General features: G+C 42.7%; 1 protein-coding gene across 1 annotated transcript in view; it reads left to right on the top strand.

The window, feature by feature from the left end:
- Window positions 1-765: 765 nt before the first annotated feature.
- Window positions 766-19,223, top strand: part of LOC110509081 (metabotropic glycine receptor) — a 115,697-nt gene continuing 97,239 nt past the window's right edge. Inside the window, exons 1-2 of the mRNA XM_036966584.2 lie at window positions 766-2,395; window positions 10,776-10,881. Of these exons, the coding sequence (XP_036822479.2) occupies window positions 1,476-2,395; window positions 10,776-10,881 (1,026 nt within the window). The 5' untranslated portion in view covers window positions 766-1,475. The remainder of the gene's footprint in view (window positions 2,396-10,775; window positions 10,882-19,223) is intronic.

Below are 19,223 nucleotides of genomic sequence, written 5' to 3'. Positions count from 1 at the left end.
GGATTTGGATAAAGGTGGTGAGAAACGAGGATGCTGACTTGTCATCTGTACTGCAGTCAGCAGCATAGAAATTGAATGTATAGAACATAGAAACAAACTGGATATTTTCTTTCTTTTAACAGTAATCTGAAACGATTACTGAAGTGATTCATTTTCAGTCCTTTGAAGATTTTTCTTTGCTCTATGCTAATCATAACCAATTACCTTTTATTAGTACATTGTTATGAGTCCAATGCATTACACTATGTTCTGTCTCGGTGGAGCTGAACCTGGGACCAGCGCATTTGGGGCCAATGCGGTCGTAACCTCTGTCACCATGGTAACAGCACATCACCCCAGGCGGCTCTCCTGGAACTGGCTCTTGATAAAGCCCACAACACAACGAGGCACAGCTGTATTTAGAAACACAGATAAGCAGGCACACCCGTAGGGTACAGAGAAAGTATGACACTATAACATTTCCGTCATCCAGATTGATTTACAGAATTGAACGCATACATTTTCATACTAGCGGCCCGTGGGAATAGAACCTACAACTCTGGTGTTGCATGCGCCATGCTCTACCAAATGAGCTACACGCTTATGCATTTTTCTCATTATTAAAACTGTGGGACATTAGGCTACTGGACAGTTACCATGGAAAATACAAAAATAATAGGGACTATTCCATCACCTACAAAAGCCCAATTTAAACCCTGAACGTTTCACTTTAGCAGTCATGCATAAATCCGTCACTGTTCTTTCCCCTCCTCACGCACTACTTTCAGAACCGGACAGCTCCTGGCAGCTCGCGCCACCCATATTATCCCACCTCTCAAAGACGATTGGCAGCAACAGCAGTCACACACGCCTGTCTACGGCTGCATTCACACAGGCAGCCCAAGTCTGACATTTTTTTCACAACTAATTGGTATTTTGACCAATTACATCAGATCTTTTCACAGCAGATCTTTTTCAGAGCTGATCTGATTGGTCAAATGACCAATTAGTGGAAAATAATATCAGAATTGGGCTGCCTGTCTAAACGAAGCCAAAGACACCTCAGGTGCCCTATGCGATATTGGGAGGGATGGGAATTTGAAAGCAATTTGCTCCAGCCTCCCCTCTGTTTTCACTCTAATTCTACAGCCTGCACTAGGAGGATTGAAACTGGCGGCTTGAGTGTTAACTCACCCATGTAAAGCGACCACCGGAGCTCACCGCTGCAATAACTAAGCCTGTCTTGGCAGTAAGAGGATTGGTTGACTGTAAAAACATCTGCCTGACGCTTGGTTGCAGAGCGTAAACGGGTGTTGAGGAAGCGTCTCTCTATCACGGACGAGCATGTGAGCAAGTAGCCTACAGCTTTTGATAGTATCGTTTAATGGCACTTTACGCTATTGAATTGGGATGATACTAATTCATCTCCTAGTAGGTGTCCATTAGCCTATCAAATTTAGTCACTGCGCGCAAGTGGTTGGTTTCTGTTATGCTCAATGGAGAGCAAACGGATTCTTCACTCTGTCTGTAAAAGCAGTCACGGTATGGCTTTTTTTCTTATTCATCTGCTTCTGCAAATGGGATTCGTTTTCGGATCTAATTATGGGTATGTGGAATGGTCGGATAACGACAAAGACGCTGAAATACGATCGAAGAACCCCACTATGTACAGCACTCAAAATATCAACAAGGAATCGATGCACCATCCAACTTCTTACCCAGGACCCTTCACGGAGCGCACCATTGTGGCGCACAAAATCGAAGAGGACCTGCCTAGGGTGGTAACAGCTTTCCTGCACACGGGAGACTCGTCGGCTCTTGAACAAGTCAACTGTTCTCGGAGGTATGAGTTGAGTAGCCTCCGCGGTGGAACCAATGTGGCCTCACACTATTTTCTCCATAGCGTGCTGGACACCATGGCGCACGCAACCAACTTTCTGAACATGATTTTACAAGCCAACAGGTCAAGAGAGCACAGCCTTCGGAGGGATATTAACTGGTACCACGCACTGGTTCGGAGTATTCTCGAGGGGGACCCCAAAATTCACAGGGCAGTGGTTACATTCCATTCTGATGCTCCGACGCGGGGTCCCCATGTTTTCCTTCAAGCGACAAGAACTGAAGGGGAAGTGGTTCTCCAGGACCTTTCCAACTCCGCTCACCACCATCTCAAGAGCAGGAGCCCGGATTCTGAGTGGTTTAACGAGTTCAGGGACCGAAAAAAACCGTACATGCAGAGAAGGGCGTCGAGCCGAGACCCAGTAGCCACTCAAAATGGCTACATTCTCGACAAAAGTCAAATCAAGTGGTCTGCGCCTTACCTGGAATGCGAGCATGGGAATTTCGTACCACACTGGCTACTCACCTTGTCTGCGGGGTTCTATGGTCTGAAGACAAATTCCGCGCCCGAGTTCAGGTGAGTAGCCTATAGACTAAGGGACCTGGCTGTGACTCATGACTGTTTGTTTGAAAGGAACACTTTTGGTTTACATTTGACACGTTTATCTAATCAAACATGTTTTTGTAGGCCTGTCTCTGTTGTTGCAGTCCTGACAGTGCGCTTCTCGCGCTTTGAATCAGGCCATGTGCATGAAAAGGGCCCAAACTATCCATCGAAAACGGCTCATGTCTATTGTATTCACACTGTAGGCCTCTACACTTCATTTTTGAGGAATGTGTTTGCTGTAAAAAAAAAAAAAAATGTAAAAAAAGTTTTAAAAAACAACCTTTGCCCGCATGGTTCAAAAAAGCTGTCTTTGCTGTGTGAGTAGGTCTGTGCATTAGCAAATACAATAAATATGTCACATTTCAAGGTCCAAGTGTGTACAAACATCTATTTAGTCATGAATGAATTATAAAAGACCACTTTGAATTGCAAGTCCACTTTACTCCCACTTAAATGCAAGTGCTGTGTCTACACAATTATTCCAGCATGTTAGTTTGTCCCTGAGCTTTATTCATTTAGGCAAGACTACGTACTGTAAGTTTAGTTTGTTTTGGTCATGCCTTTAGCATACATGCAAGATCATCTCAAAGCTGTTGCCTGAGCTGATCCAAAAACAATTCCCAAGCCCATATCACTAAGCCAGGAGCTCTATTATGGAGTGCTGCAGGTACAGAAACATTTAGTTCTAAACAGGCACCACAACTGTCTGCTAATTCACTTCACCAACTAAGCCAATTTATGAATATCAGTGATTGGCCAAATTGCACATACCTGCTCTCCCAGGCATTCCATGTCCAGGGTTACCTACCCTTTGCTTTAGTCTCTTGTTGAAACCTCTTAACCGATCTCATCTTCCATGGTGCTTGATCACACTTACCCAGTCAAGTAGATTGGCTACGGAAGGGGATCAAACAGAGGCTCATCTGTAGGTCATCGGATTAGGGTTCAGCCTGAAAATACAAAAAGACCCCTGCTGTTGCAGACAGCTACTGTACGGTTCCGGCTTAGCAAAAAAATCAAGGCTATCAACCCTTTTTTTCTACTTGCATTTGGTATTTGAGGTGTGTATTTCTGTAATTGCTGTAATTCAGTGCTTATCTGTAAAACAGATCTTGGTCTCAGTATGACTCTCTAATAAAATCAAGGTTCAATCACAAATAATCAAATCCACGTCCTGCACAGAGGGAAGCATTATCGACCTTGGAGCTGCTTTTGAAGACATTGGATTTCAAGCCCAATATACTTTATTTTGTAAAGTTCACTTTGCTCTCTGACACCCGTTTTATGAGGACATTGGTATTAAAAGCCATCAGTGAGATGACCTTTAATTGGCTGCAAAATTAACTGCTTCCACTGGTTTTTAAAGAGCTGGTTCCTGTTCAGAATTTCAGAATGTCCCGAGGGCGCATTAAAACTCATTTGACATTCCCACAAATGGATGTGGCATCGTCGTCTAATGATTAGCAGCAGCATGACTTTTAGAATAGGCCTGTGGATTCAGTTTCACAATTATAGTTCAGACGTTTCAAAGATCTAAGAGAATCCCTCTGCACGGTCTCGTCTCTTCCTTTTTAGGAGAGTTTGGAGGCCAAATCTTTGGATGTACATCCCAAGCAATCTATTCACCCCAAGGATTAAATAAACCAATACAGACCCCTTTTTGTAAACCTAATCAAAATGTAAATGATTCCAGTGTGATTTTGTGGAGGATATGCAGAATGAGAGCAATGGCTTTGAGGCCATTATCATAAACAGTCTGTTAAGCCTATGACATATTGGTTGAGAGATCATCTAGTATAATGGCTGTTTGGTAATGGATTTGTTTGAATTAGACTGGTTACATGAATGTCATCTGTTACTTGCTTGTAACAGATGACATTCATATTCTGACTATCTCTGAAACTCACTTAGATAATACCTTTGATGATAAAGTGGTAGCAATACATGGTTATAACATCTACCGAAAATACAGAAATGCCAAAGGAGGTGGTGTTGCGGTCTAGATTTAGAACCACATTCATGTAAAGCTTAGAGACAATCTAATGTTAAATACTGTTGCGGTAATATGACTACAGGTTCATCTGCCTCACCTAAAGCCCATTCTGGTGGGAAGCTGCTATAGACCACCAAGTGCTAACAGTCAGTATCTGGATAATATGTATAAAATGCTTGATAATGTATGTGATATCAACAGAGAAGCATATTTTCTGGGTGATTAAAATATTGACTGGCTATCATCAAGCTGCCCACTCAGGAAAAAACGTCAAACTGTAACCAGTGCCTGCAACTTGGATCAGGTTGTCAGTCAACCTACCAGGGTAGTTACAAACAGCACAGGAATTAAATCATCAACATGTATTGATCACATTTTTACTAACGCTGCAGATATTTGGGAGAACTTGAACAATTGGTGGCTGACTAAATCATTTTTTGCCCCACTGGATATATTTTTAAACCTGCATATTTAGCTAAAAGAAATCCATGTTAACAGGCAATATTAACCAGGTGAAACGCAGAGTCAGGGTATATGCAGCAGTTTGGGCCGCCTGGCTCGTTGTCAACTAATTTGCCCGCATTTTACGTAATTATGACATTACATTGAAGGTTGTACAATGTAACAGGAATATTTAGACTTAGGGATGCCACCTGTTAGATAAAATACGGAACGGTTCCGTATTTCACTGAAATAATAAACGTTTTGTTTTCAAAATGATAGTTTCTGGATTCGACCATATTAATGACCAAAGGCTCGTATTTCTGTGTGTTATTATGTTATACTTAAGTCTATGATTTGATATTTGATAGAGTAGTCTGACTGAGCGATGGTAGGCAGCAGCAGGCTCGTAAGCATTCATTCAAACAGCACTTTTGTGCGTTTTGCCAGCAGCTCTTCACTGTGCTTCAAGCATTGAGCTGTTTATGACTTCAAGCCTATCAACTCCCAAGATTAGGCTGGTGTAACCGATGTGAAATGGCTAGCTAGTTAGCGGGGTGCGGGCTAAAAGCGTTTCAAACGTCACTCGCTCTGAGACTTGGAGTAGTTGTTTCCCTTGCTCTGCAAGGGCCGCGGCTTTTGTGGAGCGATGGGTAACGATGTTTCGAGGGTGGCTGTTGTCGATGTGTTCCTGGTTCGAGCCCAGGTAGGGGCAAGGAGAGGGACGGAAGCTATACTGTTACACTGGCAATACTAAAGTGCCTATAGGAACATCCAATAGTCAAAGGTATATGAAATACAAATGGTATAGAGAGAAATAGTCCTATAAATACTATATTAACTACAACCTAAAACGTATTACCTTGGAATATTGAAGTCTCATGTTAAAAGGAACCACCAGCTTTCATATGTTCTCATGTTCTGAGCAAGGAACTTAAACGTTAGCATTTTTACATGGCACATATTGCACTTTTACTTTCTTCTCCAACACTGTGTTTTTGCATTATTTAAACCAAATTGAACATGTTTCATTATTTATTTGAGGCTAAATTGATTTTTATTGATGTATTATATTAAGTTAAAATAAGTGTTCATTCAGTATTGTTGTAATTGGCATTATTACAAATATATATTTTTTTTAAACGGCCGATTTAATCGGTATCGGCTTTTTTGGTCCTCCAATAATCGGTATCGGCGTTGAAAAATCATAATCGGTTGACCTCTACTAACAATGACAAGCCACCAGGGTCTGACAATCTAGATGGAAAATGACTGAGGATAATAGCAGACAATATTGTCACTCCTATTTGCCACATCTTCAATGTAAGCCTACTAGAAAGTGTGTGCCCTCAGGCCTGGAGGGAAGCTAAAGTCATTCTGCAACCCAAGAATAGTAAAGCCCCCTTTACTGACTCAAATAGCCAACCAATCAGCCTGTTACCAACCCTTAGTAAACTTCCGGAAAAAATGGTGTTTGACCAGATACAATGCTATTATAGGGAAGGATACAATGCTATCAGCATTCTTATAGGGAAGGATAATCAACAAGCACAGCACTTACACAAATGACTGATGATTGGCTGAGAGAAATTGATGATAAAATTATTGTCGGGGCTGTCTTGTTAGACTTCAGTGCAGCTTTTGACATTATCGATCATAGTCTGCTGCTGGAAAAATGTATGTGTTATGGCTTCACACCCCCTGCTATAATGTGGATAAAGAGTTACTTGTCTAACAGAACACAGAGGGTGTTCTTTAATGGAAGCCTCTCAAATATAATCCAGTTAGAATCAAGAATTCCCCAGGGTAGCTTTTTAGTCCCCTTGATTTTTAAAATTTTTACTTACGACATGCCACTGACTGAGTAAAGCCAGAGTTTCTATGTATGCGGATGACTCAACACTATACGCGTCACCTACTACAGCGACTGAAATGACTGCAACACTCAACAAAGAGCTGCAGTTAGTTTCAGATTGGGTGGCAAGGAATAAGTTAGTCCTAAATATTTATAAAACTAAAAGCATTGTATTTGAAACAAAACACTCACTAAACCCTAAACCTCAACTAAATCTTGTAATAAATCATGTGGAAATTGAGCAAGTTGAGATGGCTAAGCTGCTTAGAGTAACACTAGATTGTCAACTGTCATGGTCAAAACATATTGATGCAGTAGTAGCTAAGATGGGGAGAAGTCTGTCTATAATAAAGTGATGCTCTGCCTTCTTAACAACAATAGCAACAAGGCAGGTCCTACAGACCCTAGTTTTGTCGCACCTTGAATACTGTTCAGTCGTGTGGTCAGGTGTCACAAAAAAAGAACTTAGGAAAATTGCAATTGGCTCAGAACAGGGCAGCACGGCTGGCCCTTGGATGTACACAGAGAGCTAATATTAATGCATGTCAATCTCACCTGGCTGAAAGTGGAGGAGAGATTGACTTCATCACTACTTGTATTTATGAGAGGTATTGACATGTTGAGGGCACACAGTGTGTTGTGAAATCTGTGGAATGTATTGTAATGTTTTAAAATGGTATAAACTGACTTAATTTTGCTGGACCTCTAATAAATACAAATACAAATACAATGGTTAAGCTATTACATTATGGCCGTATGGTTTTGTTTTGAGCTGAGTGACTTCAAAATAAAAGCCTTTCTCCTGCTTGGTGGTTAACCCATGTTCCTGGATCCTCACATTCCCACACACATTTAGTCTCACCTTCCATTCCTCCTTCCTTCCCTTACACCCCCCCCCCACACACACACACACACACAAACACACACACACACATAGAGAGAGATTATTTAGCTCATCAACACTTTCTCTTCTCGCTCCTGGGAAAAGATGGCATGAGCCTCAGCCTTTTTTCTTCATTGGTGTTTGTTTCAGGCACATGCAGCTAATGGTGTTAGGCTCCTCTCGAGAAGCAGCCCTGGGCCTGGGCATTATGAGAGAGAGTGATGGGGAGTGGGGCAGGCAGCCAGACAGACCGACCGACTGTGTGAAAGTGGGAGATAGTGTTTCATCATGTAAGAAAGAGTGAAAGGTTGCCAGACACAGAAAACACAGAGATCAGGAGGATTAATGGCAAACTGAAACACAGAGATCAGGAGGATTCATGACAAACTGAAACACAGAGATCAGGAGGATTCATGACAAACTGAAACACAGAGATCAGGAGGATTCATGACAAACTGAAACACAGAGATCAGGAGGATTCATGACAAACTGAAACACAGAGATCAGGAGGATTCATGACAAACTGAAACACAGAGATCAGGAGGATTCATGACAAACTGAAACACAGAGATCGTGAGGATTAATGACAAACTGAAACACAGAGATCAGGAGGATTAATGACAAACTGAAACACAGAGATCAGGAGGATTCATGACAAACTGAAACACAGAGATCAGGAGGATTCATGACAAACTGAAATACAGAGATCAGGAGGATTAATGACAAACTGAAATACAGAGATCAGGATGATTCATGACAAACTGAAATACAGAGATCAGGAGGATTAATGACAAACTGAAATACAGAGATCAGGATGATTCATGACAAACTGAAATACAGAGATCAGGAGGATTAATGACAAACTGAAACACAGAGATCAGGAGGATTCATGACAAACTGAAAAAAAGGTAAAGAAATAAAGAGCGAGAAAAGGGAATATAAAGATGGACACTAACATTGTGGGGGCCATGGGTAGATACTGACAGACAGACTGAATAAAGAGAGAGACTGACCTGGGGCCCATGGGTAGATACTGACTGACAGACTGAATAAAGAGAGAGACTGACCTGGGGCCCATGGGTAGATACTGACAGACAGACTGAATAAAGAGAGAGACTGACCTGGGGTCCATGGGTAGATACTGACAGACAGACTGAATAAAGAGAGAGACTGACCTGGGGCCCATGGGTAGATACAAACAGACAGACTGAATAAAGAGAGAGACTGACCTGGGGCCCATGGGTAGATACTAACAGACAGACTGGATAAAGAGAGAGACTGACCTGGGGCCCATGGGTAGATACTAACAGACTGAATAAAGAGAGAGACTGACCTGGGGCCCATGGGTAGATACTAACAGACAGACTGAATAAAGAGAGAGACTGACCTGGGGCCCATGGGTAGATACTGACAGACAGACTGAATAAAGAGAGAGACTGACCTGGAGCCCATGGGTAGATACTGACAGACAGACTGAATAAAGAGAGAGACTGACCTGGGGCCCATGGGTAGATACTGACAGACAGACTGAATAAAGAGAGAGACTGACCTGGGGCCCATGGGTAGAGAACACCTGATGTCAGCCAAGGACATAGGTCTACATACTGATACATTAGTAGACAAGGGATTTCAGCTTTGTTCGCTTGTCTGGCATTCAGTTTTACTATCGTTGCATTCCTGGGACCATGTTCATGAAATGTAGGAGTGAACTGTACAGATTTAGGACCCGCCAGTCCAACTATCCAGCTGTCTGAATGCCAACAGTGGATATGTGAAAGGTTCTTTGGATGCAAGCCATTGCAGTAGCCTAATGCAGGGGTTCCCAAACTTTTTCACTCGAGGGCACCCCTTCCAGCATTGAGGAACACCCCCTCCCAATGCACGCGTCACATCTATTTATATAGCCACAAGCACTGTTCATGACACAAACTGTTCACACCCCTCTTATTGGTGGAGAGAATGTTGCAGTTTTAAAGCAAATTTTCTTGCAATTCCATACATTTTTTTTCACGTGATATTTAAGTGACAAAAAATAAACCAATGTAGTAGCCTAATGAACCAATGCAGTAGCCTAATGAACCAATGCAGTAGCCTAATGAACCAATGCAGTAGCCTTATGAACCAATGCAGTAGCCTAATGAACCAATGCAGTAGCCTTATGAACCAATGCAGTAGCCTTATGAACCAATGCAGTAGCCTAATGAACCAATGCACTAGCCCAATGAACCAATGCAGTAGCCTAATGAACCAATGCAGTAGCCCAATGAACCAATGCAGTAGCCTAATGAACCAATGTAGTAGCCTAATGAACCAATGCAGTAGCCTAATGAACCAAAGCAGTAGCCTAATGAACCAATGCAGTAGCCTAATGAACCAATGTAGAAGCCTAATGAACCAATGTAGTAGCCTAATGAACCAATGTAGTAGCCTAATGAACCACATGCCAGTAGAAGTGTGTGCATGTGTACACTGCAGTATACTCTCCCAGAGGTAAACAGCATCAAGCAGCCTTTGGTCTATTGATTTACTGTAAGCGGATAAGCTATTCATGTTTTGGTTACAGTTAACCTGATGTTCAGAGCTAGATTCAACATGATTCAAGTGGGATATTTAGGCTAGGCTGCTTCTCTCATCAGGGCACATTAAAAAAAATGAAATAAAAATGGATTCAACATAGCATGAACATATTAACGTTATACACAGGACATTGTTTTTTTTTTTTTGTTTCAATTGACATTAAATTGGAAGATATACTCTCATTGAGTGGCATTTGATGCTCATACTAGTTTTTGCCTGGATAATAGTTCATCTGTAGGAATTGGACCAAAGTGAGACCCTGTTATGATGAGGTCACAATGGAACCTCTGACCCTCTTTCATTCTCTATCTGACACTAAAAGAGACGTCTGAGTTGAAGCTGCTCTCTCTGACCTCTCTCCACCCTCTCTCTCGCTCCACCCTCTCTCTCTCTCTCTGACCTCTCGCCACCCTCTCTCTCTCTCTCTCTGACCTCTCGCCACCCTCTCTCTGATCTCTCTTCACCCCTCTCTCTCTCTAACCTTTCTCTCTCTGACCTCTCGCCACCCTCTCTCCACCTCCTCTCTCTCTCCACCCACCCTCTCTCTGTCTCTCTCTCTCACCACCCCTCACCCACTCTCTCTCTGTCTTTCCTATTACAGGGGTGTGGTTCGAGTGGACATCAACCTCCAGGATGTGGACATTGACCAGTGCTCCAGCAGTGGCTGGTTTGCTGGAACTCACCGCTGTAATCTGACCAGCATGGATGTGAGTCTACTTCTCTGATCCTTAAGTTTGTCCATTAATCTGTCCAACTTTCCATCTTCCATCCATCCACCCCTTTGTCCATACATCCATCCATCTATTTCTCCATCCATCCATACAAAACAATCATGCAGGACATAAAGCCCTTAGTAAGAATTCAGGACATAAAGCCCTTAGTAAGAATGCAGGACATAAAGCCCTTAGTAAGAATGCAGGACATAAAGTCCTTAGTAAGAATGCAGAACATAAAGCCCTTAGTAAGAATGCAGGACATAAAGCCCTTAGTAAGAATGCAGGACATAAAGTCCTTAGTAAGAATGCAGGACATAAAGCCCTTAGTAAGAATGCAGGACATAAAGCCCTTAGTAAGAATGCAGAACATAAAGCCCTTAGTAAGAATGCAGGACATAAAGCCCTTTGTCACAATCGTCGTAAGAAGTGGACCAAAGCGCAGCGTGGTGTGAATGCATCATTTAATAGGTGACAAAAAACACAAAGTAAACTGTACAAAAACAATAAACGACCGTGAAGCTATCATAAGCACTGTGCTGACACAAGCAACTAACATAGACAATCACCCACAAACAAACAGTGAAACCCAGGCTACCTAAGTATGATTCTCAATCAGAGACAACTAATGACACCTGCCTCTGATTGAGAACCATACTAGGCCGAAACATAGAAATCCCAAAATCATAGAAAAACAAACATAGACTGCCCACCCCAACTCACACCCTGACCATACTAAATAAATACAAAACAAAGGAAATAAAGGTCAGAACGTGACACCCTTAGGAAGAATGCAGGACATAAAGCCCTTAGTAAGAATGCAGGACATAAAGCCCTTAGTAAGAATGCAGGTCATAAAGCCCTTAGTAAGAATGCAGGACATAAAGTCCTTAGTAAGAATGCAGGACATAAAGCCCTTAGTAAGAATGCAGGTCATAAAGCCCTTAGTAAGAATGCAGGTCATAAAGCCCTTAGTAAGAATGCAGGACATAAAGCCCTTAGTAAGAATGCAGGTCATAAAGCCCTTAGTAAGAATGCAGGACATAAAGTCCTTAGTAAGAATGCAGGACATAAAGCCCTTAGTAAGAATGCAGGTCATAAAGCCCTTAGTAAGAATGCAGGTCATAAAGCCCTTAGTAAGAATGCAGGACATAAAGCCCTTAGTAAGAATGCAGGACATAAAGCCCTTAGTAAGAATGCAGGTCATAAAGCCCTTAGTAAGAATGCAGGACATAAAGCCCTTAGTAAGAATGCAGGACATAGCTTCTTTGCAAGCAATATGTATGTCCCTCTGAATGTTATTGCTAATGCATATAAAATCTCAGAGTACTTGGCAAGATTTACACACATCCAAGATGTGTACTGCTACTGGGAGCTGTCCTGTTCTTAATGATAATGCTCCCCAAACGGAATCTATTGTCTCGTTGTGAAGTTAACGGATGACATGTGGTTTGTCTCCATGTAGACAGTAAATCACTCTGGTGGAGCAGAGGGCGGGTTTCATCTTTGTTCTTATGTAAAGAATAGCAAGATTAACAGACAGAATTCTGTAGCAATATTTGCATTGAATATGGGATGCTGCAAATAATAGACCATTGCTTGAAGGTGCGTGTTGTCCACAGCTTAATACGGTGTAACATACTCTGCAAGTGGAACAGGGAGGTTCAGGGAACGGGGGGGGGGGGGGGCGTCATATTTGATCACCCTCAAAGTGCAGGAGTTTTTGATGACGTGAGGTGTGTGTGTACTGTGTTTGAAGTGTGTGTCAAATATGTGTTATGTGTAATGTGTTGAAGCAAAATTCAGTGGTGGGGTCGGGCTTATTGATCAGGCTTATTGATCAGGCTTATTGATCAGGCTTATTGATCAGGCTTGCTGTTCGGGCTTATTGATCAGGCTTATTGATCAGGCTTGCTGTTCGGGCTTATTGATCAGGCTTATTGATCAGGCTTGCTGTTCGGGCTTATTGATCAGGCTTATTGATCAGGCTTGTTGTTCAGGCTTATTGATCAGGCTTATTGATCAGGCTTGCTGTTCGGGCTTATTGATCAGGCTTATTGATCAGGCTTGTTGTTCAGGCTTATTGATCAGGCTTATTGATCAGGCTTGCTGTTCGGGCTTATTGATCAGGCTTATTGATCAGGCTTGCTGTTCGGGCTTATTGATCAGGCTTATTGATCAGGCTTGCTGTTCGGGCTTATTGATCAGGCTTATTGATCAGGCTTGCTGTTCGGGCTTATTGATCAGGCTTATTGATCAGGCTTGTTGATCAGGCTTGTTGATCAGGCTTGCTGTTCAGGCTTGTTGTTCAGGCTTGCTGTTCAGGCTTGTTGTTCAGGCTTGCTGTTCAGGCTTATTGATCAGGCTTATTGATCAGGCTTGTTGATCAGGCTTGTTGATCAGGCTTGCTGTTCAGGCTTGTTGATCAGGCTTGTTGATCAGGCTTGTTGATCAGGCTTGCTGTTCAGGCTTGTTGATCAGGCTTGTTGATCAGGCTTATTGATCAGGCTTGTTGATCAGGCTTGTTGATCAGGCTTGTTGATCAGGCTTGTTGATCAGGCTTGCTGTTCAGGCTTGCTGTTCAGGCTTGTTGATCAGGCTTGTTGATCAGGCTTGCTGTTCAGGCTTGTTGATCAGGCTTGCTGTTCAGGCTTGTTGATCAGGCTTGTTGATCAGGCTTATTGATCAGGCTTGTTGATCAGGCTTGTTGATCAGGCTTGTTGATCAGGCTTATTGATCAGGCTTGTTGTTCAGGCTTGTTGATCAGGCTTGTTGATCAGGCTTGTTGTTCAGGCTTGTTGATCAGGATTGTTGTTCAGGCTTGTTGTTCAGGCTTGCTGTTCAGGCTTGTTGGTCAGGCTAGTTGACCAGGCTTGTTGATCAGGCTTGTTGATCAGGCTAGTTGACCAGGCTTGTTGATCAGGCTTGTTGATCAGGCTTGTTGTTTAGGCTTGTTGTTCAGGCTTGCTGTTCAGGCTTGTTGATCAGGCTTGTTGTTTAGGCTTGTTGATCAGCCTTGTTGTTCAGGCTTGTTGATCAGGCTTGTTGTTCAGGCTTGCTGTTCAGGCTAGTTGATCAGGCTTGTTGATCGGGCTTGATATTCAGGCTTGTTGTTCAGGTTTGCTGTTCAGGCTTGCGTGGCATGGCCTTGGCTATATGATATATTATAAATGCAGTGTAATGGATTGCAGCAAGAACACTGAATTATTGACCATACTCGTTGTCTGGTTGCTCCCCCTCCTAGGCGTTTCCTTCTTCTGGGAGTCCTGCTGAAGGAACATACCAAGGTTCCATGTATCTCTGTTCTACTGAAGGAACATACCAAGGTTCCATGTATCCCTGTCCTACTGAAGGAACATACCAAGGTTCCATGTATCTCTGTTCTACTGAAGGAACATACCAAGGTTCCATGTATCCCTGTCCTACTGAAGGAACATACCAAGGTTCCATGTATCTCTGTTCTACTGAAGGAACATACCAAGGTTCCATGTATCCCTGTTCTACTGAAGGAACATACTGAGGTTCCATGTATCCCTGTTCTACTGAAGGAACATACCAAGGTTCCATGTATCCCTGTCCTACTGAAGGAACATACCAAGGGTCCATGTATCCCTGTTCTACTGAAGGAACATACCGAGGTTCCATGTATCCCTGTTCTACTGAAGGAACATACCGAGGTTCCATGTATCCCTGTTCTACTGAAGGAACATACCAAGGTTCCATGTATCCCTGCCCTATGGAAGGAACATACCAAGGTTCCATGTATCCCTGTTCTACTGAAGGAACATACAGAGGTTCCATGTATCCCTGTCCTACTGAAAGAACATACCGAGGTTCCATGTATCCCTGTTCTACTGAAGGAACATACCAAGGTTCCATGTATCCCTGTTCTACTGAAGGAACATACCAAGGTTCCATGTATCCCTGTCCTACTGAAAGAACATACCGAGGTTCCATGTATCCCTGTTCTACTGAAGGAACATACCAAGGTTCCATGTATCCCTGTTCTACTGAAGGAACATACCAAGGTTCCATGTATCCCTGTCCTACTGAAAGAACATACCAAGGTTCCATGTATCCCTGTTCTACTGAAAGAACATACCAAGGTTCCATGTATCCTTGTTCTACTGAAGGAACATACCAAGGTTCCATGTATCCCTGTTCTACTGAAGGAACATACCGAGGTTCCATGTGTCCCTGTCCTACTGAAAGAACATACCAAGGTTCCATGTATCCCAGTAACCTGCCAGGATGTGATATATTGTTAGATTCTCACTTGTTCTGAGAGCTAAGTTGTGTGTAATAAAGAGGTGTGTGTGTGAGTGTGTGTGCAATTCTAGTCTTGTCATGTCAGATGAGTAGGACAAAAACACTGTGACATGGGTTGATATTTTTAAACAACATTTCAGAGCACATTGGACTTTGTCCTCCATTGACTTTGGATCTGCTGTGTTTTAGCTTAACAGCAGCCAGTGAGTGGACGTCATCTCCTATCAGTCTCCTCTCTGTCCCAACAGAGGTGTTAACGATGTTAACTGACAGAAGCTTGAATAAGGGTAGGGGCCAGGGGGTCAAGCACTGAGTTGCCTACTACTCACCAATAGAATCCAAACATTAATTTATGCCCATCAGGAAAGCAATTTTATGAACGTAACTATTCATCAACTCCTGAATAAACAAAGTAATACTTCAGTAAATAAATCATTCATGCATCAGTATTTCTAATTATGCTTTTTGGGGGGTTAATGACATACATTTTAGTTAAATTAATACGATAGTCAAGTTTGGGGGTTGCTTTCATGTTGTTAGTTGGGAGTTGAGTCTTACTGGCTCGTGCACTCTGTGGAGGAGCACTGATGGATTTGACAAGTCATGCTGTATCAGCATCTACCATCTGCCCCTGCATATCCCTGTGGTCTCTGATACCCTGTGGTCACACACAGCCTTTAGTCCCCGATACCCTGTGGTCACACACAGCCTTTATCCGTGCTTCTACACCTGCATTGCTTGCTGTTTGGGGTTTTAGGCTGGGTTTCTGTACAGCACTTTGATATATCAGCTTTATAAATACATTTGATTTGATTTTGATTTATTCCCAGATAGCCTTTAGTCCCAGATAGGCTTTAGTCCCAGATACCCTGCGGTCCCAGATAGGCTTTAGTCCCAGGTAGCCTTTAGTCCCAGATACCCTGCGGTCCCAGATAGGCTTTAGTCCCAGGTAGCCTCTAGTCCCAGATACCCTGCGGTCCCAGATAGGCTTTAGTCCCAGGTAGCCTCTAGTCCCAGATACCCTGCGGTCCCAGATAGGCTTTAGTCCCAGGTAGCCTTTAGTCCCACATAGGCTTTAGTCCCACATAGCCTTTAGTCCCAGATAGGCTTTAGTCCCAGGTAGCCTCTAGTCCCAGATACCCTGCGGTCCCAGATAGGCTTTAGTCCCAGGTAGCCTCTAGTCCCAGATACCCTGTGGTCCCACATAGTCTTTAGTCCCAGGTAGCCTTTAGTCCCACATAGGCTTTAGTCCCACATAGCCTTTAGTCCCACATAGCCTTTAGTCCCACATAGCCTTTAGTCCCACATAGCCTTTAGTCCCACATAGCCTTTAGGCTCAGATAGCCTCTAGTCCCAGATACCCTGTGGTCCCACATAGCCTTTAGTCCCACATAGCCTTTAGTCCCAGATAGCCTTTAGTCCCACATAGCCTTTAGTCCCACATAGCCTTTAGTCCCACATAGCCTTTAGGCTCAGATAGCCTCTAGTCCCAGATACCCTGTGGTCCCACATAGCCTTTAGTCCCACATAGCCTTTAGTCCCAGATAGCCTTTAGTCACAAGTAGCCTGTGGTCCCACATAGCCTTTTGTCCAGGATAGCCTTTAGTCAAAGATTGTTGTAACTTTAATGGGTTACAGAGTTAATGTTTACAGTTAATTCATTGAGCTGTATCTAAAGATATTTTTCTTTACAGTTATTTTCATATGTAATTGTATTAGAATTCGTGTGTTGAAGATTGAGAGAACTATATACATATTTATGTTGTATTGGTTAGTATTGGATTATGCTATTGACTGCAAGTTCCAGAATGCCTTGCGACAAGTGACAAGTGATTATCCTGACTTTCGCGAGCAACTTTCTTTTACTGTTTTGTAGAATCTAAAGTTGTTAAATGTAACGTGAACAAGTAGTATTACTAAAATAAGCTTTAGTCCCAGATAGCCTTTAATCCCAGATAGCCTTTAGTCCCACGTAGCCTTTAGGCTCACATAGCCTTTAGTCCAACATAGCCTTTAGTCCCAGATAGCCTTTAGTCCCACATAGCCTTTAATCCCAGATAGCCTTTAGTCCCACGTAGCCTTTAGGCTGACATAGCCTTTAGTCCCACATAGCCTTTAGTCCCACATAGCCTTTAGTCCCAAATAGCCTTTAGTCCCACATAGCCTTTAGTCCCAGATAGCCTTTAGTCCCACATAGCCTTTAGTCCCACATAGCCTTTAGTCCCACATAGTCTTTAATCCCAGATAGCCTTTAGTCCCAGGTAGCCTTTAGTCCCAGATAGCTGGCTGCACAATATCCTGTGCAGATTGACTCTACCAATCATATCATGCTTCTTTAAGACTTGATCTATAACCCTTACTAGAGTTGAGTTGAGGGACCTACTGCTGTATCCCCTTTACCAATTCCCTTGCTCTGTATATTTGGATCGATCGATCAATCAATCAATTAATCAAATGTAGTTAGCATTTTTAATAGATAGCTAGCTACATGTCACAAAGTGGACATACAGTATAGACACAAAGTGGACATATGAGGAACATACATGCATAGCTACACATCACAGTAAATTGGCACCGGCAAACCATTTGTCAAGCACAGACTTTCCCTTTGTGGAGCACTGAAAAAGACCCATAATGCTCTGCCTCCTTCTCTTTGAAGTACATTGATGAGTCACCACAGCGCTTGTCTTCAGTGGGCTGGAATCCATGGTTACGGAGCTCCAGGTGATTGTCATCTCACATCAAGTCAAGTCTTAATCATCCCGCCGATCTCTTATGAGCTCCTTTTGAAAGAGGGAACCGACATTATAGTAGTGATCGATATGGAGCCGTATGAATCCGTCAGGTACCTGTAATTATAAGTCACATCAGTGTTTCCCTTGGCATTGTTTTGGCGGGGAACCCTACAACAGGACCTTGCTGTTGGCACCTTACAACAGGCCCTTGGTGTTGGCTCCCTACCACAAGGTCTTGCTGTTGGCACCTTACAACAAGGCCTTGCTATTAGCACCTTACAACAAGGCCTTTGTGTTGGCACCCTACAACAGGGCCTTGGTGTTGGCACCTTACAACAAGGCCTTGCTGTTGGCACCTTACAACAAGGCCTTGCTGTTGGCACCTTACAACAAGGCCTTGCTGTTGGCACCCTAGTTCAAGGCCTTGTTGTTGGCACCTTACAACACGGCCTTGCTGTTGGCACCTTACTTCAAGGCCTTGCTGTTGGCACCTTACAACAAGGCCTTGCTGTTGGCACTGTCGTGTCTTCACTATCATTAACTGAAGACTGATAGTTTTTATCAAAGATTCTCTGTAATTAGTATTATGCGATTAGACTGATTAATCATGTAACCGTAATTACTAGGAAGTCGGGGCACCAAGGAAAAATGATCAGATTTCAAAGTTATCATTTCCTAAAATAACTTTTCAGATATTTTATCTCTGAATTAATGAATTATTTACTTTACCTCACGTTAGTCTCATTCCAAACTTCGTAAATTGTTGGTTATCTGCACGAACCCAGTCTTCACTGTGAGTCATCCATACATCAATTGTCTTATATCATTTACTTATTACTAACTAAGTAATTCACAGAAATGCATAAACAAACAAACAAACAAGGTAAATGTGGTTACATGAAATTATAGGAGAATGTGCCCTAGTGGGCTGAACCAGCATGGCGGCTTGTTAGACAAAAGGGGAAGTGGGGGTTGACCAATAAATCACTAAAAAGTGATAATTATAACAATTGAAACGCTAATCCTTTGCACATGAACGCTCACTCATTCGGGAACAATTGCAATCAATATATATATTTACGCTCAGTGTGTCGTCTTGATCGCTGGTGAAAAGTTCATTTCTTTTGTAGAATTGTCCGTCTCTCTCCCTCTCTCGCTCTGTCACGGTTATAGTGGAAAGTTCAGAGTGACAATCATTTGTTTCGTTATAGAATGGATGTTTCGGCGGTTTTCGTTCTTCGCATTCAATGAAACCGAATTCCTAGTTGCAGACTAGTAATTAATATCAAAGACTTGTTCTTATTCTGTGGGTATCGATAGTCTAAGAGTTTA

This window comes from Oncorhynchus mykiss, chromosome 28, assembly GCF_057628025.1.
Source record: "Oncorhynchus mykiss isolate SJ-2025 chromosome 28, ASM5762802v1, whole genome shotgun sequence".
Classification (NCBI taxonomy): Eukaryota; Metazoa; Chordata; class Actinopteri; order Salmoniformes; family Salmonidae; genus Oncorhynchus; species Oncorhynchus mykiss.
Note: the sequence above shows the minus strand (reverse complement) of the source record. Positions and strands in the feature narration are given on the sequence as shown.